Genomic DNA, 25,797 nt, shown 5'->3' with positions numbered 1-25,797 from the left:
TATACCTTTCAGTTCTTCAGAAGAAGTCGTTTGAAGTGTTTGACACACTGGACCCCTGTGACCTCGAAAGTAGGTCAAGGTCATTTTTATTCTCAAACTTTGTTGGGCTCTATCCCACGAAGCCATCAGCCAAATATGAAGATTCTATACCTTTTAGTTCTTTAGAAGAAGTCGTTTGAAGTTTTTGACATATTTGACCCCTGTGACCTTGAAAACAGGTCAAGGTCATTTTCGTTCTCAAACTTTGTAGGGCTCCTACCAACGAAGCTTTCAGCCAAATATCATGACTCTAGGCCTGTCTGTTCTTCAGAAGAAGTTGTTTAAAGGAAAAGTTGACGGACGGACGGACCGACGGACGGACGACGGACGCTGCGCCACGGCATAAGCTCACTTGGCACTTCGTGCCAGGTTAATTAAAAATGTAATGAAGACATAATTAGAAATAAAAGCAAATTTTAAAACAGCAGTACAATAAAAAGAATCTCTTTCCCTTTTATGTTAAGAATTATAAACTTAAAAAACATTTAAAAACAAGGATAAAAAATGAGTAAAAATGATGAAAAGGGAATAAATCAGCAAATCTCACAGTATTGTGTTTATATGTCACTGTTTTACAAAATAGTATTATCGAGAGTTTCCCACCGCAAGTGCCCTGTGTATGTCTAGTGGGCCTTCCCATCACAAAGTTCAATCATTATACAATATAATTTATGATGAACACAAACACAGGTATGCCTCCTGTACATTATATGGGTCCGTATGTTCCTAGTGTATATCACCAGATACAGCCCTGTAGTCTATAGTAATGTGGGTGTCATGTTATACAAATGCCGATTCTTTTAAACTCTTGAATCCTTCAAATGTTTAAAAACACTATTAACTAAATCAATAAATGTCACGAAGAAAAAAACATAAATAAAATTGCACTGTAGAAAAATTGCTTATTATAAATGACAAACATTCATTGTGCCAAATGATAAAATTCATAGATTCATTAATGTTCACTGGTTCAAATGAACAAGAGGCACAATGGGCCTGCATCGCTCACCTGGTATTAATCTCAAACTTTTAACCTTCAAAGGGGACAAAAAAAGTTTCATGCAAAATATCAGTGTTTTGACTCAGATTCATTCTAAAGAACCTGTTAAAAGACTTAAAGACATTTGACCTCTGTGACCTCGAAAGTCAAGCAAGGACATTAAGTTGAACAAACTTAATCACCCTTCATCCCAGAAGGCAACTTACCAAATATAATTACACCAGACCTTTTGTTTATTTTGAAGATGACTTTTAAACATGTATACACAACTGAAAGTGTGTCAAGGTCATTCCTTTAAACAAATTTGGTAGCCCTTCATCACAGCATGCTTCTGGCCAAATATCATCGACATGGGCCTATTAGTTATTGAGAAAAAATCGTTTAAAGAAAACAAATGATAATAATAAATAATAATATACAGCATTTATATAGTGCCCTATATAATTTGTAAAATTACTCTAAGGCGCTTTACAACATATGGATAATAGTAATGGTTATAATTGTGAAAACAAACAACAAGGCTTGCAATCACTTTCATACATGATGCCGGGGGACGGACGATGGACGATGCTCCATGGCATAAGCTCACTTGTCCCTTTGGGCAAGGTGAGGTAAAAATGTTCGCTGGTCCAAACTGATTTGAAGAGAGGTGTGTAGTGATAAATAGAAAACAGGAACTGTAAGGATGTCTGTATGATAATATCATGAACATAATTATTGATAGTTGTATTATCACACATAAAATTTTAATACTATCATAATTTTACATGTACTGATTACATTTGGCCAACATCTATTGTTGAAAGTCATCAGCAAATCAGAATTGAGGAAGTACAATAATTATCCGGCAATAGACTATTAACAGCCACACCAATATACTTGTATGATCTATAGCCGTTCAGTAAAAATGCCAGCAGTGTCGTTTCATAAACCCTCTATTTTCAGTAAGTAAAGAAAATTGCACGAATAACCAATAACAAGTGCCAATTCCTTTACATTTGATTTTGAAGCACATTGCTATTATTCACACTCTGACATAAGTTAGGATAAAGTCATTGATTCTGAAGAGGCTTTTTGGTTGGTGGTTTGTTCTTCTGAAACTACAGCATGCCATATGCATTGTACTAAAACCAGCTTAACTGAATCTTTGTAAAATGGTGGAGTATTCAAGGTTAGGTCGGGACTAGTGCCTACCTATCTGCTGGAGCTTGGAGGGGTCTTTCTCACTCATCTGATTTGGATTAAACAAGGTTCTCATGAATTACTTTGGAGTTAAGCCTTTCACCCCTAGGTAACATGAGTAGACTCTACCATACATTCATCTGAATGAGTCTGTTATGGTCTACAGTGGTGAAAGGGTTAACAAAGTTCTCATGAATTACTTTGGAATTAATAAAAGTTTGCATGTATTACTCTGCAGAATATGTTCAACAACCTAGAAATAAAACTTATTTTGACCATTATATTCCAATACTTCTTTTAAAATGAAGACTTTTTTTTTTGTGTAAGTCATATATCCACAGTTGAGAATTTGTTTCGAAAATCACGATTTCATACATCTTAGGTCAAAAACCAATTTTATAATGCAGTTGTGTGCAGAGTCGTCCTATCCAGTAACATAATGCTGACCTGCTAGCAGTGTACTAATATACAAGTAATACATCAATCAAATACGAGGTATAGTCTAATTCAAACTTAAGGACACATGTACATAATTTTATGCTTAACCAAACTAATTGTTTTATATATCTCCGTAAAGAGGGAATCAAACTCAAGGTTAAAAATTGAGCACTCTAAACATTTCTTTATATTGTATTAATGTTCTCAAACACACAGCTTCTATATAGTTTTTATATACAAACAGCTACAATATATTATATTTATATATTATATATATGTCCTCATATGTACTAAGTAATACACTTAACTCAGTATCAAATTGACACAATGATAACTTGATAATATTTACACGATAACAATAATTCTCTTTTATATATCCTACGTACCGGTATATAGATATAACATGTCAATTAAATTTCTATGAGCTTTCTAAAAATAGTGCCTCCTTGATGTTTATATACAGAATCGTTATTGCTGAAGGTGGCTGTGTAATCACACAGGACAAGATCCCTCCTGTAAGCATTCTCCAGTACAAACCTATTATGCATGATTTAATTATGAGTATAAATTTTCTATACAACATTGAATCAAGTTTTACTCTTGCAATATACAAAAGAAAAAAGATAAACCATTAAATTCAGTGGCTAACAAATGTGTAATACCTACTACCATCTGTCAGGTGTACCTGTGACACCTAGCTCTCTAGCTTCCATGTGACCATAGTTCAACTAACAATATTTTTCAGAAGTGTACAATTTCTTTTCTCGAGGATTAGTCTACAGGCAAACTAAAAAATATTCTGTTTGGCCAACCAAACATTTTCTGAGTAAATTTATTCTTATGTGCAAGTTTCATCAAGTCACTGCTATGTAAAAACGGTGTTTTTACCAGTTTCACTGACACTCTAGTTTTATTTACACAAAATCTACTAAGCCCAGGGTAGGTGATAGTGTGCCCCCGAGATACACAAATCTTGAAATGTAGCTGAACCTATCACACAATAATACTAAGGTGATGGTATGAAATCTCCATCCAGACTTGTTTATAAGTATAGGCCTACTTTATCCTCGACAACAACATTAGAAAACAAGGCAAAGTCATACATACTTTTTGCTCTAATATATCTCAATAGTCTATCTCATTAGTTTATAGTAAAAACTTCATATTTATTTTGGTTTGATTGATCAAAATTTGAAAAGTAAAAAATATCAACATCAGAAATCAGAAAACCTTTATATCTTGACGCCAACTGTATGCAAGATCTTTATAAGTTCTATGTAATTCTCTCTCTTACCCATAGGAAAAGTACTCATGTCAACATTTAATGCATCTTGTTGTAACTTCTGATTAAAACTTCATACAACTGAATTTGAGAGTGTCCTTTCAAATTTAGTTTGTTCTGTGACATATTTACTAAAATAGTTAAAAGTAAATAGTTAAAAAGTTGAACATGAAAGAGCCATATTTTTCTTCTGATCGAGCAATTTGAAGCTTTAAACAAAATATGCAAAAACCTAAACACTTAACGATACGTTCTCTTACAAGTAAAATCAACATATGAAATTTGAGAAAGATCTGTAAAATACTTCTTAAATACTGATAATTAACTTCAGCTAGCAAAATCAAAGATGCCTACCTCACGGCCATTTTGTTTTTCTGTTCAGTCTCAAAATGAAATATATAATATTGATTAATCGTATGAAATTTGAGAAAGCTCAGCATGTACTTCTTCAGAAATAACAAAGACAAACTTGAACTGTCAAAATCCAACATGGCTGCCAGGGGGCCATCTTGTTATTCCAATTAGTTCAAAGTGAGACACTAACATCTATGAACCAAAGGGGGACTTACATATGAAATGTGTTTTTCTGATCAGTCTTACAATGACATGCACAACTAAAGACAAAGAAATCTACATATGAAATTTGAGGAAGATTTTTGAAGCACTTGATGAGAAAGAGTGATAACACTAGTTATTTAAGGATGGATGATGAACAACCATGGACAAGCAGTGATTTGATGATGTGTGGCAAAAACTAATCTTAAAGTGAGAAAATCAAGCTTTTTATACAAGGTAATTGAATTTCTGTAGCAAATTCAAAATTACCTTGATGTATTAATGATCTTTTTTCCTGATCTCTCTTGATGGAATCCTGAGGCAAAGTAAAATTTGTTTTTATGTGGAAAACAGTCCTCTGAAAACTATCTTTTTGGCTTGAATTTTAATACATGTAGAAATACATGTGAGCAGCAGGAAGAGAACTGACAACTTACGTTGGTAGAGAGGATGAAGATATAGAAAAAAAGATAAATCACTGAGTATGTCGTTAATACATCACTTTGGTGCTAACTTTAGGTCCAATTCCTTGTTCCCTAATTCTTTATTCATCAGTATACGACTTCAATAGAAGGCAATATTCCACTGTGGAAAAATTGGCTCTAAACAGCTTAATTAGTTGTAGGAGTAAGTCATGATAATTCATATCAGGGAATTCTGTACAACAGAATACAAGAGGCCCAAGGACCTTAGCGATCACCTGAGTTATATTATAGGTACTAGTAGCTTTATTTTATTGTTTAGATGTGACGTGGAAATCAGCATGTAAACTAAGTCTTGAAAATATTGGTAAATGTCCCCTTTGGGGCCCCGCCCTAGACCCTGGGGATGGGGCAGGAATCCCAAGTTTACAAGAATGATTCTGACCAAGTTTGAAAAAAATCCATCCACTGGTTCTTGATCATGAGAATAAGTTGAAAATGTAAATCGTTTACGCACGACGGACAGACAGCGATTAGAATAGGTCCCTTGAGTAAAGCTCAGGTGACCTAAAAATAGAATTGTATGTTTTGTATTTCACTGTTAACAGCGGATGGTAAGGTGGTGACGCAGCAGATGTTGTCGAGCTTGTACAGGAACAACACGAGGAAGTTTGGGGCATCACTGGTACCAGCCAGTAACAGAGCCACAGTGTGAATCAGACCAGCCAGTTAATCAACCGTAGGGGTGAATCGGACCCGCCAGTAAATCAGCCGAAGGGGTGAATCGGACCAGCCAGTCAATCAGCCGTAGGGGTGATTCGGAACAGCCACTAAATCAGTCGTAGGTGTGAATCAAACCAGCCAGTAAATCAGCCATAGGGGGGAATCAGACCAGCCAGTAATAAAGCCGTCGGTGTGAATCGGACCAGCCCGTAAATCAGCCGAAGGTGTGGATCGGAACAGCCAGTAAATCAGCCGTAGGAGTGAATCGGACCAGCCACTAAATCAGTGGTAGGTGTGAATCGGACCAATACAAGAGGCCCAAGGACCTTAGCGATCACCTGAGTTATATTATAGGTACTAGTAGCTTTATTTTATTGTTTAGATGTGATGTGGAAATCAGCATGTAAACTAAGTCTTGAAAATATTGGTAAATGTCCCCTTTGGGGCCCCGCCCTAGACCCTGGGGATGGGGCAGGAATCCCAATTTTACAAGGATGATTCTGATCAAGTTTGAAAAAATCCATCCACTGGTTCTTGATCATGAGAATAAGTTGAAAATGTAAATCGTTTACGCACGACGGACAGACAGCGATTAGAATAGGTCCCTTGAGTAAAGCTCAGGTGACCTAAAAATAGAATTGTATGTTTTGAATTTCACTGTTAACAGCGGATGGTAAGGTGGTGACGCAGCAGATGTTGTCGAGCTTGTACAGGAACAACACGAGGAAGTTTGGGGCATCACTGGTACCAGCCAGTAACAGAGCCACAGTGTGAATCAGACCAGCCACTAAATCAGCCGTAGGTGGGAATCAGACCAGCCACTAAATCAGTCGTAGGTGTGAATCAAACCAGCCAGTAAATCAGCCGGAGGTGGGAATCAGACCAGCCAGTAATAAAGCTGTAGGTGTGAATCAGCCCAGCCACTAAATCAGCCGTAGGTGTGAATCAGACCAGCGGGTAAATCAGCCGTAGGTGTGAATCGGACCAGCCAGTAAATCAGCCGTAGGTGGGAATCAGACCAGCCAGTAATAAAGCTGTAGGTGTGAATCAGACCAGCCAGTAAATCAGCCGTAGGTGTGAATCGGACCAGCCAGTAAATCAGCCGTAGGTGGGAATCAGACCAGCCAGTAATAAAGCCGTAGGTGTGAATCGGACCAGCCAGTTAATCAGCCGTAGGTGTGAATCAGACCAGCCAGTTAATCAGCCGTAGGTGTGAATCGGACCAGCCAGTAAATCAGCCGAAGGTGTGAATCGGACCAGCCAGTAAATCAGCCGTAGGTGTGAATCAGACCAGCCAGTAAATCAGCCGTAGGTGTGAATCGGACCAGCCACTAAATCAGTTGTAGGTGTGAATCAGACCAGCCACTAAATCAGCCGTAGGTGTGAATCGGACCAGCCAGTATTAAAGCTGTAGGTGTGAATCGGACCAGCCAGTAAATAAGTCGTAGGTCTGAATCAGACCAGCCAGTAAATCAGCCGTAGGTTTGAATCGGACCACACAGTTGTATGTGACAGGCCAGCTGGAGCCATCCTTTGTGTACTCAACCTGTAATGGAAAACACATTTGTGATTCTCATGAATGATTATGAAATAGAACACTGAGAGGACAGCAAGGGAATGGTCTGCTGGATAACTTAACTACATATCACACCAAAATACAAAGATCAGGATGGGGGTCATAGAGGTCTTATAGTATGTTGTAAGCTAAGGCATAAATGAGTTTTTATATCATGTTGACAGTGATCAGCAAGGGCCTATCTGTGTTCTTTACCATACTGACAGTCAGCAAGGGCCTCACTGTGTTCTTTAGCATACCGACAGTCAACAAGGGCCTCACTGTGTTCTTTAGCATACTGACAGTCAGCAAGGACCCCACTGTGTTCTTTAGCATACTGACAGTCAGCAAGGACCTCACTGTGTTCTTTAGCATACCGACAGTCAGCAAGGGCCTCAGAGAGTTCTTTCAGCATTGAACAACTTTCAGCTGGCATTCATAGTCAATATGAATGCCACCTGGAAATGACAATTCCATGAAGTGCACCTATAGCTCTTGGCAATGAGCTATGTGGTCTCTTTATCTTATATCTAATCAAGAGTCATTACCTGATGGAGAACACATGACACTTCCTGGACAAACTTTTTAAGGCCCCTTCTATCTGTGACACTAGTACTGACTAAGTTATACACACTGTACTACCCCTGTGAAGATTTCTCCCTGTATCGCGAGTTTCTACTTGAGTATATCAGGTATAGCCTGAACGAGCTGAACTATACAATGTCCCATGAACAAAGAATGGATGGAAAACGCAAACTAAAAATTATAAAGGTAACTGAAACCTTACCATCGGCGTTTTGTTAGTATTTTCATTAACCATTTCACCACTGTAGACCATAATTGACTCATCGAGATCAATGCATGGTTGAGTCTACTAAAGTTGCATAGGGGTAATAGGGTTGTACATTTTTGTCTTGTTAACATCATTTACTACATTCTTACTAAGTAAGTGTGATGTATGAACTGGGATATATGTAACTACACTCAGTATACCAAGGACATGGTCAGCTGTGTGCTTACTCTATAGGTTTACTTACATGGTAACCAGTACGGGCACTGCTAGGACTCCTCCACCCCATTCTCTTTCTCATCCTTGAGTAGTCCTGATGAACTGGCAGCCTCCTTCATCTGCAATGAGAGTTATTGAATACTGCTACAGAAAATCTTGATCTGTCTGTTTGTGTTGATTTGGTAGACATATACAAATGGTTCTTTTTTAAGTCTTTTTCATAAGAAGTATTCCATAGAAGGCACATGTTGAGAACATTCTGCAGAATTGTAACTGTTTGAAATTTGAATGTTTGAAAATAGACAACAAAAAGAAAACCAACAAGAGGCCCATGGGCCTAAACGGTCACCTGAGTCTACAGTATNGTCAATTAAACTGCCAACCTTTACACTTGGCCAAGCCTACACTTGACCTATGTTGTCATACAGGAATCATAAATGAACAGTAACAAAATAAGAGCCTAATTTATAGTTGCAAATTTATGAAAATAAAATGAACATTGAAAGATATAAAACTTGAATTTAGGGGAGGTAACTCAAATCAGAAAACCTCCCTTTGGTTGCTTTATCTTCTATGTATCAAGGAGATTATTCCAAATGACAAGCTTTCAGTTTAAGGAGCTAGCACATACATTTCTGGAAGGTTCTGATGTACATAAGGACTATGATTAAGATGAAAAGGTATTTTTAACAAATCAACAAGTCCTAAAAAAACAAGATAAAGTAATGTAGGTCAGTCCCAAGTCTCTACCATGTGACGTATATTCCTGATGGAGGACTCATTTACGTACCTGCCGTATATAATCTCGGCACTCCTTCTTTGCCTGTAGCATCAGAGTAGCCTGGCCCTTCAGTACACGAACATTCCAAGCAAAGTTTTCTGTTGCCTGAAAATTGAGAAACCACTAAACAAGTGTTTTTTTCTATCCTAAAAATAAAGAGTATTTATGAGATTCTAGTAGGATCTAATCTCCACCATTTAAGGGTTATTTCATGCTATGTTTGTAAAATGTCACCACTAAGTTGATTTCTGAGAAGATAAATATTTTGCACTCTGTGAACCCTCAGGACCCCATCCCTAAGCCCTGGGTACCAGTTCTTTCTTAAATTTATCCTCATCATCTATGAGTATTACATGGAATGATAGGGAAAATGCACTGGTTACTTTCAGAGCAGATGCCATTTGAAGGTTTTGAATTCTGTGAGCTCTCCCCTCAGCCCCTGGGGGTCAGCCTCATTCTGTGAGACCTCCTCTCAGCCCCTGGGGGTCAGTCTCATTCTGTAAGCCCTCCCCTCAGCCCCTGGGGGTCAGTCTCATTCTGTAAGCCCTCCCCTCAGCCCCTGGGGGTCAGTCTCATTCTGTAAGCCCTCCACTCAGCCCCTGGGGGTGGGTAGCAATGAGCCCTCCCCAGTGACTTCATGATCACATCAACGGGTTGATGATTAGCCCCAAGTTTCATCAACACATGATGGATGGTTTCTGAGGAAAGCTGAAACGATCATTGATTATGGACAACAGAATAAGAGGGTCTTAACAGTCAAAATAGTTCAACTGATTCAGATGATCTAAAATATAGAAATTCTTTTAAATAACCCCAAACTCATATTTCTAAACCTGTAGTTGACAGATCAATGTCCTCAGTCCTCCACTTAAACCCTTCAATATCCTCTGCCCCTCTAATAAAGAGTGTCAGGCTTTATTTGTCTATGAATTTTGAAGCAGAATTTTAAAAATCTTCAATAAAGTATTCATTCAGTATAAAATACCACAAACCTTAGACATCTTCCTCTCTTCGAGACCTGCCTATCTACAGCTTTTTATTAAGTTCAAAATATTACAAACCTTGGACATCTTCTTTCCTTTGAGTCCTGCTTGACTACAGATATTCTCCAAGTCCTCATGCCATTCTAAGCCAGCCTTTTGACACTTAAGTAACTAAAAAACAGAAAATTTAAACCAATAGATTATAACATAGCAACTGACACATCTGCTTAATAACTGTAACAATTCGAGGAACAACCATATGAATTTAAACAAGAGGCCCAAGGGGCCTTGATGCTGACATGGGTTACATCAATTTAATCAATAACTGTTTTTGAGAATTACAAATCTCAGTAACTGAAAATCCAGAGTGGATTTTGGATTAGTAAGAAAGTAAGAGCACTTCTTTTGAAGTTAACAAAATATGTCTTAAGTACTATTATAAAAAAAACTCTGCTTTACAATATTTCTGTCTGTGTTCTGACGCTGACTTAATAACTGAGACCTTCTGTCTGTGTTCTGACGTTGACTTAATAACCTAGACCTTCTGTCTGTGTTCTGACGCTGAATTAATAAAGTAGACCTTCTGTCTGTGTTCTGACGCTGACTTAATAACCTAGACCTTCTATCTTTGTTCTGACGTTGATCTTTGTTCTGACTTAATAACCTAGACCTTCTGTCTGTGTTCTGACGCTGACTTAATAAAGTAGACCTTCTGTCTGTGTTCTGACGCTGACTTAAAAACCTAGACCTTCTGTCTTTGTTCTGACGCTGACTTAATAACCTAGACCTTCTATCTTTGTTCTGACGCTGACTTAATAACCTAGACCTTCTATCTTTGTTCTGACGTTGATTTAATAACCTAGACCTTCCGTTTGTGTTCTGACGTTGATTTAATAACCTAGACCTTCCGTTTGTGTTCTGACATTGATTTAATATCCTAGACCTTCTGTCTGTGTTCTGACGCTGACTTGATAACCTAGACCTTCTGTCTGTGTTCTGACGCTGACTTCATAACCTTAGACCTTCTGTCTGTGTTCTGACGCTGACTTAATAAAGTAGACCTTCTGTCTGTGTTCTGACGCTGACTTAAAAACCTAGACCTTCTGTCTTTGTTCTGACGCTGACTTAATAACCTAGACCTTCTGTCTGGGTTCTGGCGCTGACTTAATAATCTAGACCATCTGTCTGTGTTCTGATGCTAACTTAATAACCTAGACCTTCCGTCTGTGTTCTGACGCTGACTTAATAACCTAGACCTTCTGTCTTTGTTCTGCCGCTGACTTAATAACCTAGACCTTCTGTCTGTGTTTTGGCGCTGACTTAATAATCTAGACCATCTGTCTGTGTTCTGATGCTGACTTAATAACCTAGACCTTCTGTCTGTGTTTTGGCGCTGACTTAATAATCTAGACCATCTGTCTGTGTTCTGATGCTAACTTAATACCCTAGACCTTCTGTCTGTGTTCTGACGCTGACTTAATAACCTAGACCTTCTGTCTTTGTTCTGACGCTGACTTAATAACCTAGACCTTCTGTCTGTGTTTTGGCGCTGACTTAATAATCTAGACCATCTGTCTGTGTTCTGATGCTAACTTAATAACCTAGACCTTCTGTCTGTGTTCTGACGCTGTCTTAATAACCTAGACCTTCTGTCTGTGTTCTGACACTGACTTACTCGTTCATGGACTCCGTCAGCACTTTCCATAAGGTTTTTACATTCTGTCACCAGCTACAAAGATAAAATAATCCACTGATTATATTATAAATGGAACAAATGAACAGCACTAATCCTCTGTTATTACTTTATAACAAAAGGCCCAGAGGGCCTGTTTTGCTCACCGGCATCTTTATGCCTAGCAATGGTATATATGTCAATGGGTTGGGGATCTCAACCATTTCAAAGTTATGGCCTAGAAATTATGTCCCTATGGATTAGGCCAGATCTAAGAGTCAATTGAAATATCATGACTGTATTTATCTCATTATTTCTATCAAATGTATATATATATGGTTATGGGGCAGGGATCTCAACCGTTTCAAAGTTATTACCGAAAAATTAAGTCCCTAGTGGTGGAGCCAGACCCAAGAGTCAATATTAATATCATGATTGTCTCTTGATGCCCAGCAATAGTATGTATGGTTATGAAGTGGGGATCTCAACTATTTCAAAGCTATGGCTCAGAAATTAAGTCCCTAGGGGTTGGGCTAGACCCCAAGGACAATTCTTATATCATGATACGGTGGGGCCAGACCCAAGAGTCAATTATCATAAAGTGAATTATGATTGTGATCGTCTCTTGATGCTAAGCAATTGCATACATAGGGTGGGGATCTCCATAATGTCCAAATTAAAAAGACTTTTTTTGCCTCGCCCCTCAGACCATGGGGTCAGCTCTTTAACAGGTACTAATAAGGGCACTAACATATTGCGTGAAACATGATTTTCTTGTTTTAATCACTAATAAGAGAAAACAGACTTGTCGAATGACTCACCTCTGCAAAAGATTGGAGAGCTTTCTTCAAAACATCTGGAAGGTTTCCTTGAGCTTCTAACGAAGGATACTGAGGAGAAAATCAAATAATTGGTATTTTCACAGAATGATCAAGATTCTGAAGACGACAACTATATAAATTTAAATTTAAAGAAAAATCAGAAAAAAGAAAACCAGAGGACAATTAGTTAAATAATGACAAAATATAACAAATAGTGTAAAACAGTACACTTTATGACATACAATGTATATAGTAATTAATAGAACCTTACAAACTGATTGTAAAATGATTTAATTTCTCTTAAACAAATATTATTCACAATGGTATATGAATAGAATGGAAAAACAGGCTACGTCTATATCAGTTCTCTCCTGAAGAATGACTTACCTCCCTTTTAATAATGACTGAGAGGGAGGACTGCTCCGTGGCATTGGACACCCGTGTGGCCAGTAGACGTATACATTGTTTGATGTTGGCGATTGGAGACAGCCCACATGCCTCCTTAAATTCTGACAGAGCTACCTGGACGTCCTCTCGCAGGTCTGTACACTCTCGTAGCGGTCCTATTGATGCCTGAAGGAAAGAAGACAAGAATAAAAACAAGAGTACCGCGGGGTGGAACAATATAAGCCCTTCAAATGCCATATAGTGTTATATACTTTCTTACATTGAAATAAGATCTGCATCATTCTAAGAATAATTAGCTGACATGCTATAAAAAATGTAGAAGAAAATCTCTGGACAAAAAATTAAATACTGAAATGAACAAAGGGCAATAACTTTTGCAAAAATTGTTGAATCGAAATTCTTTTAAGGGAGACACAACTTCATATCATGATTATAATGTATACCAAGTCTCAAAGAGATTCGTTGAAAAATGTAGGAGGATATTGCCGGTCAAAAATCAAATACTGAAATAAACAAAGGGCAATAACTTTTGCAAAAATTGTTGAATCAAAATTCTTTTCAAGGAAACACAACAACATATCATGATTATTTAGCCTACTAAGTTTAGAAAAAATCCGTCGCAAAATATAGGAGATCTCCGGACAAAAAATCAATTACTGAAATGAACAAAGGGCAATAACTTTTGGAAAAGTTGTCTAACCAAAATTCTTTTTAAGGGAGACACAACTTCATATCATGATTATAATGTATATCAAGTTTCAAAGACATCTGTCGTAAAATGTAGGAGGAGATTGCGGGACAAACAAAAGTTTACACAGGACGGATGGACAGACGGACGGACGACCCCATACCATAATATTTCCATCAAATTTGACGGGCGTATAAAAATGAACTTTCTTAATATATACTGGAGCTGTTAGTCTATAACAAGAGGCCTGTGGCCAAATTAGATCACTTGGTTTTTACTTCTCTCTGATAAATATTACAAATGAAATATTGAATACACAAACAGAAAACATGTTTAAAATTACTCAGGATATGAATATTCATGTTGTTTTAAGGCCAAACAAACAATCTAACATTTGTCAACCTTGCTTTAAAGGAGGAGAATGTTAAACGCTTGCCCCTATTTCCCACTCCCCTGTGATCTTGCTTGGCCCAGTCCCTACTATACACCCATTTCATAGATATATATATATAGTTGAATCTAACTGGCTCAAATATGTTTTATATGAAATGGAATTAGAATTTTTCAACTCTTGTTAATCTCCACAATGAAAATTTACGATTTTAGAAACATAAGTTGTCGACTGCATTGGGATTAGTTTTTGTTGTGTTTCTAGATAATGTCTCAAGGCACTCGTCAATTCTTACCTTAAAGGTTTCGTCAACACATTTCAATCCAACAGTTTTTGGTGTGGTATAATCTTTTTTGTGTTTTGTCTTCTTCACCGACATGCCTCTTTTGTGGGGTTTCTGTACGACACGAATAAAGTAATGAGTACTCTACCCAATAACACACAACAGAGTGAGTACTGTACCCACAATAAACAATAGACTGGAAAAAAATACACCTCACAGCTGACAGAACCACAAATTACAGTATTAACCTATATGATTCAAACTAGCAAAATGTAGACATGTAAAATTTCACAAAAGTAGTGAGAAGATAAATACTGGATAAAGAAAAGACAAGCAAATAAGAAAATAATACCGCTAAAGGATAATGGAATATGGTTGTCACACTCACCCCACCGCCTCGTTTATTGGTTATGGCCACATGTATAAACAACGTACAATTCTCTATCGGGTCACCAGTGTTGGACAGAAGGTTGATATGGCGATAACCTGTAATATACACACACATCACCTTATGTAATATACACACACATCACCTAATGTAATATACACACACATCACCTTATGTAATACACACACACATCACCTTATGTAATACACACACATCACCTAATGTAATATACACACATCACCTAATATTTACATTCTGTATGCTTAGACCCATTGACAAAAATTACATTCATAAATGCATAACACAAGTGTTCATAGAATCTCAGCACGTGGGAACTGATAGTAACCTGATCACACTGCGTAGTTATACACTACAAAAACTACTCACTCGGAACGACCGAACTAGATGCTTAATTCTTACATCTTAAAATATTATTGAACTGTGCTTTGTGAAATATCCACGTATTCACGTGTCCTGTTCTACAAATAAACATTGAATATGGAACTACATTTTGTTGTGTTATTGTTGTTGACGGTTGCTAAGATCTCTCACGATAGTGTCACATTTCCCCGCGAAAAAACACTGTTCTCGCCACTGCGTTGCACCCGTGTATAAGCAGGAACAAACCCTGTTTATTTGTTTTATTCGTTGTTATATCNACCTGATGTAATATACACACATATCACCTTATGTAATACACACACACATCACCTTATGTATAAACAACACACATCACCTTATGTGATATATACACACATCACCTTATGTAATATACACACACATCACCTTACGTAATATACACACACATCACCTCATGTAATACACACACATCACCTTATGTAATACATACACACCTCACCTTATGTAATACACACACATCACCTAATGTAATATACACACACATCACCTTATGTAATATATACACTCATCACCTTATGTAATATACACACACATCACCTATGTAATACACACACATCACCTTATGTAATACATACACACATCACCTTATGTAATACACACACATCACCTTATGTAATACATACACACATCACCTGATGTAATATACACACACATCACCTTATGTAATATACACACACATCACCTTATGTAATATACACACACATCACCTTATGTAATATACACACACATCACCTTATGTAATATACACACACATCACCTTATGTAATACATACACACACATCACCTTATGTAATATACACACACATCACCTTATGTTATATATACACACATCACCTTATGTAATATACACTTGAAGAACAATGATACATTAATAAACACATCACCTTATGTTATATATACACACATCACCTTATGTAATATACACACACATCACATTATGTAATACATACACACACATCACCTTATGTATATCACCTGGATATTTGAGCAATCATGGCAAAATATTATGATGCAATATTTCCAAATATTGGCTCTGTCTCTCCCTACAACACCCTTACATTATTGGGTCCATCTGTCCTCCTTGGGGTAGGGCATGGTTTGTACAACATTGAATCCTAATGGGCCAAGGTCACTCTATATCAAATTTGGTTTAGATACCTTTGTCTGTGTGGAACAAAAAGCTTTTCAAGATTAACCTCTTTTGACCTTATCGGGCGCTATGTGAGAAGAATTTCCCATCCCCCAAACCGTAACTTGCAAATCTACATATATATAGATATATATTATTATTATTATATAATTTCTTTTGTATGTATTATTATTATATTATTTCTTTTGTATTTATTATTATTATATTATTTCTTTTGTATTTATTATTATTATATTATTTCTTTTGTAAGTAATAGTATTACTAGTATATCTCAATCCTAAACCTTAAGACCATAATTAATATATTTATATTGCTGTGATATGGTTATGGCGGGTACGTATATGGCGGATGTCATTATAGCGAACTATTATGTGACGTTATAGTTTATGACGCCAATACTTCAAATAAACAGTCTGAAGAATCTCCTAGAAGAGATGAAAGTACTAAAGACTCGTTTTTCTTTATATAATATATATATATATATATATATAAATATACAAATTAAAGTTAACAAACATTTTCATGAATGTTCAAATGATCAGTTTTTAGTTTTACCAATTTATCAAATGAATACATCAGATACTATTGAAAGAGAATTAAAAGAGAACAAGTTTATCAAAATTCTAAAACCGAGTCGGAACGCAGCAAATCTCGAGCACCTCTTATAAGTTTAAATTTACATTATGTTTGATATTTTCAGATGAAGTAGGTACTAGGCTCTGTGATTTATATTTACTATCAGATGTTTTAACGTCTACTCGTGAACAATGTATTTCATTTGAGCATTTATAATATACTGATGTTTCTTTTTCCGTATATTTCATTGACGCATTTAACATACATTCATTGAAATTATTTTTAAGATGTCTTCGTGTTTTGTTTCATATACACATTTGTATTTGTCTGAAGAATGTCCTTGATGAGATGGAAGTGCTAAAGATGTGTTGTTAAGTGTGTTTATATTACATGTATATGTATATATAAGATAGGCTGCATTAATCATACTTGGGATGATAATAGCTGATAAAAACACTGGTAATGAAGATTGATTTTATAATCAGATTTGTAATGTATATTAAGATGACATTACGACCTATGAAAGGGGAGTAACTCTTCCCTTACCTGTTTGCATACATTCAAAAGGTACAGTATACTGAGCTATAAATTCATCGCCTATAAATTCATCGTCTAGAACAGCAAATCGCACAAGGGCAAGCTCTGGTAGGTTGATCTGGAACTCGAAGCTCTCATCAAATATCGGGCAGTAGCCTGCTAAAATGAAAGAAAGATAAACATCCCGTTGGAAAAAATAGATAAAAAGATGAAATTTTTGTTTAAAATTCTGTAGAAGCTAGTATATCTCAGATGAGGGTTATTTGAAGAACAATGATACATTAATAAACAAAGGTTATGACTGTTTAACTTCCAAAACTACTAAATAAAATCAAGAATAAACTTCATTTATTTTAAAACAATTAAGAAATAAGTTTTTTCAACATATATTAATCACTCTTGTTGGCTCGGATGTTAACACACTGAGAGTCTTAATGTGGGAGGAAACTGGAGTACCCGGAGAAAACCCAAGTGGTCGGGCGGGTGACCCCATACCTTTTCATGTCCGAACAGGGAGATGAATACATTAAACCACCAAACCAATGTCCTGATACGTACCGTTGTGGGGAACTGTCTTAGTCCTCTCCTCTGAACAGTCGGCTGGTATCCCAGAAATCTCTATGGTAACATAGGGGTCAGTAACGTCACCTCTTGACCCTGACCCTTTTGGTTTGGGGAAATGCTGACCACTTATCACCTATTAAATAATGACCAAGCTAAACCAACATGTTTCTGTAATAGTACCATCAAACAGGTACCGATTTCAGTATTGTAAGATGACAGAAAAATTATACGTTGGACCTGTATAGCCCACCGGGTTTTGTTCTTAAAATTATACTTTATTATTTAGAACTGACTTCTTGACCATGTAGTCAAAATTGTGAAACGATTCATGTAGCACAACCAGTAAGTGTTTCTATGTGATGTTTAGATGACTAGTACGGTATGTACCCAGTCATCTTTAGACCAGACAGAGTACATACTGTACTATTCATTGAAACATCACATAGAAACACTTATTGGTTGTGCTACAAGAATCTTTTTACAATCCATACTTGCCAACCTGAAGAAAATGCTTAGAAACATGTCATAAATAACATCACTCAGTTGGTTTTCATATATTTACTTTTTTTTGTAACTTATTTATATATCTCCAGGACAAGACTGTTGACCAGGAAATTCAACAAAATATAATTTATGTATTTACAGAAATCCATAATAGAAGTGAAGAAATAAGCAGTGTACCTTGATGTGTAGAATTTGAGGGGAGACTCCTGGAATGACCTCCTTGGTGCTGGCACTGAAGTAGGCTATCTCCTCCCTCATAATGGACGGTTTGAGGATATAGCCACAGTTACCGTTCTTTAGGAACCAGCCGTTATACAGGTCCATCATCAGGCCAGGGGTCTGGTAGTTCATGGCCACTGAAAACAATGCTGGCCATTAGTACATAAAACGGACACAAAGGGCCTGTATAACTCATCTGGACATTTAAGCAATTATAACAAAATCTTCACATTGACAGTAATAAGAGACACCAGCTGATCCTAGGGACAGAGCTGGCGGCCTGGGCCAACCCTGGTAGTATATGTGTAGTCAAATGTTCATGCTAACAAATTGTGTACAGTATATACTTTTGTAGGATAACTATCTGGACTATTTCCATGTCATGGCCAATGACCAAGTCCCTATAAGAGTGGGGGCAAACTCTGAGGCCCGTTCTAATGGAATGATTTTGTTTGTCTCTGCATGCCCATTAAATGACTAAGGCCTTTGGAGTTTATATTCATTTCTATGCCCTGCAATGGTATATAAGGTTATAGGATTAGGATATTAACAATTTTAATGTTACGACCCCAGAGAATAAGTCTCCAGGGGTTGGACCAGACCCAAGGTCCACTTCCAAAAATACCTTGATACAGCTTGCAACTATAGACTGCAGTCTTTTTTACACTTATAGTTCTAATAATTCAATACTGGGAATTTCCTAACTATCATTTACAAACATGTTTGTGGTTATAATTTTTGGAAATACAAATTTGTAACTTGCATTTTAACACATATAACACGTACCCATCTGACAGCCACAGTTCCAGAGGTCGCGGGGGTTGTAATTACTGGAGTCTACCCTTAGACTGTTGGGGTAAACACGACTTAGGAACCGCTTGTTGTGGTTTACAAACTCCTCCGGACATGTCATGGCCAGCTTCATAGCTACTGATTCACTGAATGAACACATTTCCCAGAACTTTTCTGTAACCAAAACAAGCACTGTCATTAGCTATATGTACAGAACTGTAATATCCTAGCTATGATTCTGTATACAAAGTCAGATTACACTGTCCTAATTAGACTAAAAGTCAGATTATACCATAGTTATTAGAATAAAAGTCAGATTACACTATAGTTATGAGACTAAAAGTCAAATTACACTATATTTATTAGACTAATAGTCAGATTATACTATAGTTATTAGACTAAAGTCAGATTACACTAGATATTAGACTAATAGTCAAATTACACTGTACTAATTAGACTAAAGTCAGATTACACTATAGTTATTAGACTAATAGTCAGATTACACTATTGTTATTAGACTAAAAGTCAGATTACACTATAGTTATTAGACTAAAAGTCAAATTACACTGTAGTAATTAGACTAATAGTCAGATTACACTATAGTTTTTAGACTAAAGTCAGATTACACTTTAGTTATAAGACTAAAAAGTCAGATTATACTATAGTTATTCGACCCAAAGTCAGAATATACTATAATTAGACTAAAAGTCAGATTAGTAATTCAATTTAATAAAAGCCAGGTTACACTGCAGTGACTAATAGTATATTAATACTGTAGTGAGTAGGTGAAGAAGACTTACGATGCTGTTGAGAAACCTGGAAGTCCTGGAACCTCACAGACATGCAGTAGGTAACGAGGTCTGACAAATCTTTTCCTAGCTTAATTTGTTTGTTGGCCGGACTGTCCTATAGGATATAAAAATGGCAACACATAAAGATCTAGTTATAAAACACACACAATACACAATAAATACTCAAAACATACACATGCAGTCACGATCAATACTTAATTAAGGCCGTAGGAATACACCTACCTAGGGACTCCAGGGCTAACATTAAGACCATGTACAGAGGAAAAGAAAACATAAAAGTCCTAAGAGAAAATGAATTAAGATTTCTTTAATGTTCCCCGAGTACACAGAAGGAACTGTTGGTTCTATAGTGGGTCTATATAACTCTCCTCTCACTGGCATGTGTAGGACACAGTGGAAGAGCATACCAAAATACAGCACATTCCATGTAACAATGTTCCTTTTAGAAACCATGAAAGTGAAGTATATAAAACCACATAGGTGTCAACCTCTGAAACCTCCAATCAGGGAGATCTCCCTCATTCCACATTTCCAATGAGGGAGAAAGTGGGTGATATCTGACTGAAACTGCTTTGCTCAAATTATCTTTCCCTTTCTATGTATTAAAATAACTTGAAACAGCATTCCTATGATTCAGACACACCTGTTATGATCATTACACACACCCTGCAGTAACTAGGGGATCATCTGATCACAGGATGTAGATTTTAAGTTTGTGTGAGATCGGACTTGAATGAGGTCAGTAAATTTTGGTCAAAATGAGGGAGTTTCCCTCCTAATGAGGGAGCTAGGGTTGACAGCTACGTGAGAGAGCTAGGGCTGACAGCTACATGAGGGAGCTTGGGTTGACAGCTACGTGAGGGAGCTGGGGTTGACAGCTACGCGAGGGAGCTAGGGCTGACAGCTACGCGAGGGAGCTTGGGGTGACAGCTACGTGAGGGAGCTTGGGTTGACAGCTACGTGATGGAGCGTGGGTTGACAGCTAAGTGAGGGAGCTAAGGTTGACAGCTACGTGAGGGAGCTAGGGTTGACAACTACGTGAGGGAGCTAGGGTTGACAGCTACGTGAGGGATCTAGGGCTGACAGCTACGTGAGGGAGCTAGGGGTGACAGCTACGTGAGGGAGCTAGGGTTGACAGCTACGCGAGGGAGCTAGGGCTGACAGCTACGTGAGGGAGCTAAGGTTGACAGCTACGTGAGGGAGCTAGGGTTGACAGCTAGGTGAGGGAGCTAGGGATGACAGATACATGAGGGAGCTAGGGTAAACAGCTACGTGAGGGAGCTAGGGCTGACAGCTACATGAGGGAGCTTGGGTTGACAGCTACGTGAGTGAGCTGGGGTTGACAGCTACGCGAGGGAGCTAGGGCTGACAGCTACGCGAGGGAGCTTGGGGTGACAGCTACGTGAGGGGGCTTGGGTTGACAGCTACGTGAGGGAGCTTGGGTTGACAGCTACGGGAGGGAGCTAGGGTTGACAGCTACGTGAGGGAGCTAAGGTTGACAGCTACGTGAGGGAGCTGGGGTCGACAGCTACGTGAGGTAGCTAGGGCTGACAGCTACGTGAGGGAGCTAGGGCTGGCAGCTACGTGAGGGAGCTAGGGCTGACAGCTACGTGAGGGAGCTAGGGTTGAAAGCTACATGAGGGAGCTAGGGTTGACAGCTACGTGAGGGAGCTTGGGTTGACAGCTAAGTGAGGGAGCTAAGGTTGACAGCTACGTGAGGGAGCTGGGGTTGACAGCTACGCGAGGGAGCTAGGGCTGAAAGCTACGCGAGGGAGCTTGGGGTGACAGCTACGTGAGGGGGCTTGGGTTGACAGCTACGTGAGGGAGCTTGGGCTGACAGCTACGTGAGGGAGCTTGGGTTGACAGCTACGTTAGGGAGCTTGGGTTGACAGCTAAGTGAGGGAGCTAAGGTTGACAGCTACGTGAGGGAGCTAGGGTTGACAGCTAGGTGAGGGAGCTAGGGATGACAGATACATGAGGGAGCTAGGGTAGACAGCTACGTGAGGGGGCTTGGGTTGACAGCTACGTGAGGGAGCTTGGGTTGACAGCTAAGTGAGGGAGCTAGGGTTGACAGCTACGTGAGGGATCTAGGGCTGACAGCTACGTGAGGGAGCTAGGGGTGACAGCTACGTGAGGTAGCTAGGGCTAACAGCTACGTGAGGGAGCTAGGGTTGACAGCTACGTGAGGGAGCTAGGGTTGAAAGCTACATGAGGGAGCTAGGGATGACAGCTACGTGAGGGAGCTTGGGTTGACAGCTAAGTAACCATGTTTTATTTCAATGAAGCATTTACTTTGGCTTTGTTGTTTTTCTTCTTCTCCGCCTCTGATGATTCATCTTCGTCTGTTACATAGTCTTCTTCGAATGCACAAGTCAGGGGCAGCTTCTTACTCTGTCAACACAAACACCGTTTGTAGAAGAATTCACAGGAACTTAGCATGTCAACACAAACACCGTTTGTAGAAGAATTCACAGGAACTTAGCATGTCAAAACAAACATGTTTTATAGAAGAATTCACAGGAACTATTATCATGTCAATACAAACACATTTTGTAGAAGAATTCACAGGAACTTAGCATGTCAACACAAACACTGTGTAAAAGAATTCACAGGCCCTTATTCACAGAATAAGACAACACACAAAACATGCATGTCTTTCATATTCTATATAGATCACTCACACATAAATATACACATTGATAATAGGAAGCTAGATATAAATATCCTATTTATTTTAGGAGTATGACAGAATATTTATATTTTTCATGAGTGTGATCAAGCATGAGTGAAAAATCTGAATGTTCTGCCGTATAAGTGAAATGACCCAGACCAGACTTTTAAAGTAACATAACACAAATATTGCTGCATCAGAAAAGTACGGGATAAGGGTGGATTGGTCGAGTGGTTGAGTGGTTAACACTTTTGCCTTCCAAGCAGGCGGCCGGGGTTCGATCCCCGAAGTCGCCGTATGCATGGAATATTAGAGAAAGTGTTTTTCTCCTGCCCACACAACTCCTACAACCCAGGTGGAGTATAAAATGGTCTGGGGTGGGTGTTGCGGTATCTGTTCTGTAGCATTCAAGTGAGGTGGCACTATAAATGATACCGTTGGAAGCACGGTCCCACTACAAACAGAACACAATACATCTCCAGCACACACACAGGCATACACACATAGGGAGATATTAGCCAGGTGACATAGGACTAGTAGTTAGCACCTGATAAGGCAGCTCCTGCAAATTCCTCAATATTGTATTGATCAAAATATATATGCTTATTGTATTGACTGTATAAAATTGTATATCTATGTACTGTAAAGCGCTTTAGAGTGGCTTATGTTAGCTTGATAGGGCGCTATATCAAATGTTGTATATTTATTTATTTATTTATTAACAGTAGCGTCATATTTGATGCCAGGTTCTAATGATGTCATGATCGACAACAAGGCAGTGTCATTTGAATAGGTTGACATCACAATTCTGTTGCATGTTGTGTTAATCTGGTAACATTTCCAAACAAAAATAATATCAATTGCAGATTTAGGTAAATACCATAATGTATTTAGCAAAGGTTTACCAAAACAACCACTTATTCTGTCGTCGTTTAATCTAAATTTGAAACTGAAAATCTATGCAGTGAATAGAAAGTACTTTTCTGATTGGACAATACCAAAAGTGGTATCTGAACATCTGAACATATAACATTTTGTATATCTAAATATCAATTTTTTATAAAATGGATAATTCCTGATCTTTCAACGGTAAAAATGGAGTAAATATATATACTATAGCGGCAGGTATGCGGTTTAGTGTTAGGCTCCTGTTATGGGAATATTTTATGAACACAATTTATTTACAAAATGTATGTTGAAATGACAAGATAATCACCACAACTTATCAAATCAAAGCTGCTAGGTGCAGACAACCCTGATGATAACACACAAGTGACCCAGACCATATAGCGCACCATTGACCAGGATTATAACACTCAAGTGACCCAGACCATAGCATACCAGTGAACAGGATTATAACACACACATGGCCCAGACCATATAGCGCACCATTGACCAGGATTATAACACTCAAGTGACCCAGACCATAGCATACCAGTGACCAGGATTATAACACACACATGACCCAGACCATATAGCGTACCATTGACCAGGATTATAACAAACAAATGACCCAGACCATAGCAGACCAGTGACCAGGATTATAACACTCAAGTGACCCAGACCATAGCAGACCAGTGACCAGGATTATATCTCACAAGTGACCCAGACCATAACATACGAGTGACCAGGATTATAAAAAAAAAATGACCCAGACAATAGCATACCAGTGACCAGGATTATAACACACAAGTGACCCAGACCATATATAATATACCATTGACCAGGATTATAACACACAAGTGACCCAGACCATAGCATACCAGTGACCAGGATTATAACACACAAATGACACAGACCATAGCATACCAGTGAACAGGATTATAACAAACAAATGACCCAGACCATAGCATACCAGTGACCAGGATTATAACCCACAAGTGACCCAGACCATAATATACCAGTGACCAGGATTATAACAAACAAATGACCAAGACCATAGCATCCCAGTGACCAGGATTATAACACACAAGTGACCCAGACCATAATATACCAGTGACCAGGATTATAACAAACAAATGACCAAGACCATAGCATACCAGTGACCAGGATTATAACACACAAGTGACCCAGACCATTAAGCATACCAGTGACCAGGATTATAACCCACAAGTGCCCCAGACCATAGCATACCAGTGACCAGGATTATAACACACAAGTGGCCCAGACCATAATATACCAGTGACCAGGATTATAACACACAAGTGACCCAGACCATAGCAAACCAGTGACCAGGATTATAACATACAAATGACCCAGACCATAGCATACCAGTGACCAGGATTATAACATACAAATGACCCAGACTATAGCATACCAGTGACCAGGATTATAACATACAAATGACCCAGACCAAAGCATACCAGTAACCAGGATTATAACATACAAATGACCCAGATCTAGACCATAGCATACTAGTGTCTAATATTATAACATACAAGTGATCCTAATCATAACACACAAGAACATTGTACAAACCTTAATTAGGACTTTGCCACGGAGATCGTCTGGTGATGGTAAATCTGGAGCCTCTATGTCAAATGGAAACAAGACAAGTTTATCACCAAATGTAGACCGCATACACTCCACCATAATCTTCTGCTGTTTGATACTACAGTGGTTTTCTATAGATAATATCAGGGGATAGCTGCAAAATAGAAAATATGTCCGTTACAAAATCTTACAATTTACTGTACTCTTTATGCATGTTTAAAAAAACCTTTAATAGATATTTAAAAAAAAAACAAGGTTACCGCGAGCGGTATATAATACGCCCGTCACACATTGAATGAGCAGTTGTTTGTATGATTGAAATATATGAAGTATTTGTGAGTAATTGATATTAAAAGAGAAATCATTCAACATAACTGGTAGATCAATGAGTGCAATACAACATCATGGAACGCATGCATCGCATTAATGAAACCAAGGG

General features: G+C 38.0%; 1 protein-coding gene across 3 annotated transcripts in view; it reads right to left on the bottom strand.

The window, feature by feature from the left end:
- Positions 1–6,531: 6,531 nt before the first annotated feature.
- Positions 6,532–25,797, bottom strand: part of LOC110454443 (inactive phospholipase C-like protein 2) — a 115,010-nt gene continuing 95,744 nt past the window's right edge. The window contains exons 12-27 of one of the 3 annotated variants that reach the window (XM_021503938.1): positions 25,344–25,512; positions 22,487–22,585; positions 20,183–20,288; positions 19,377–19,556; positions 18,549–18,727; positions 17,862–18,000; positions 17,313–17,462; positions 14,621–14,718; positions 14,245–14,346; positions 12,850–13,035; positions 12,463–12,531; positions 11,645–11,698; positions 10,048–10,140; positions 8,996–9,091; positions 8,234–8,324; positions 6,532–7,187 (exon numbers count right to left, since the gene is read on the bottom strand). In XM_021503938.1, coding sequence (XP_021359613.1) covers positions 8,256–8,324; positions 8,996–9,091; positions 10,048–10,140; positions 11,645–11,698; positions 12,463–12,531; positions 12,850–13,035; positions 14,245–14,346; positions 14,621–14,718; positions 17,313–17,462; positions 17,862–18,000; positions 18,549–18,727; positions 19,377–19,556; positions 20,183–20,288; positions 22,487–22,585; positions 25,344–25,512 — 1,789 coding nt within the window. In that variant the 3' untranslated portion in view covers positions 6,532–7,187; positions 8,234–8,255. The remainder of the gene's footprint in view (positions 7,188–8,233; positions 8,325–8,995; positions 9,092–10,047; positions 10,141–11,644; positions 11,699–12,462; positions 12,532–12,849; positions 13,036–14,244; positions 14,347–14,620; positions 14,719–17,312; positions 17,463–17,861; positions 18,001–18,548; positions 18,728–19,376; positions 19,557–20,182; positions 20,289–22,486; positions 22,586–25,343; positions 25,513–25,797) is intronic. The other 2 variants (XM_021503939.1, XM_021503940.1) reach the window with 2 other exon arrangements.

The sequence above is a fragment of the Mizuhopecten yessoensis genome, unplaced genomic scaffold (assembly GCF_002113885.1).
Source record: "Mizuhopecten yessoensis strain PY_sf001 unplaced genomic scaffold, ASM211388v2 scaffold7841, whole genome shotgun sequence".
Taxonomy (NCBI): Eukaryota; Metazoa; Mollusca; class Bivalvia; order Pectinida; family Pectinidae; genus Mizuhopecten; species Mizuhopecten yessoensis.
Note: the sequence above shows the minus strand (reverse complement) of the source record. Positions and strands in the feature narration are given on the sequence as shown.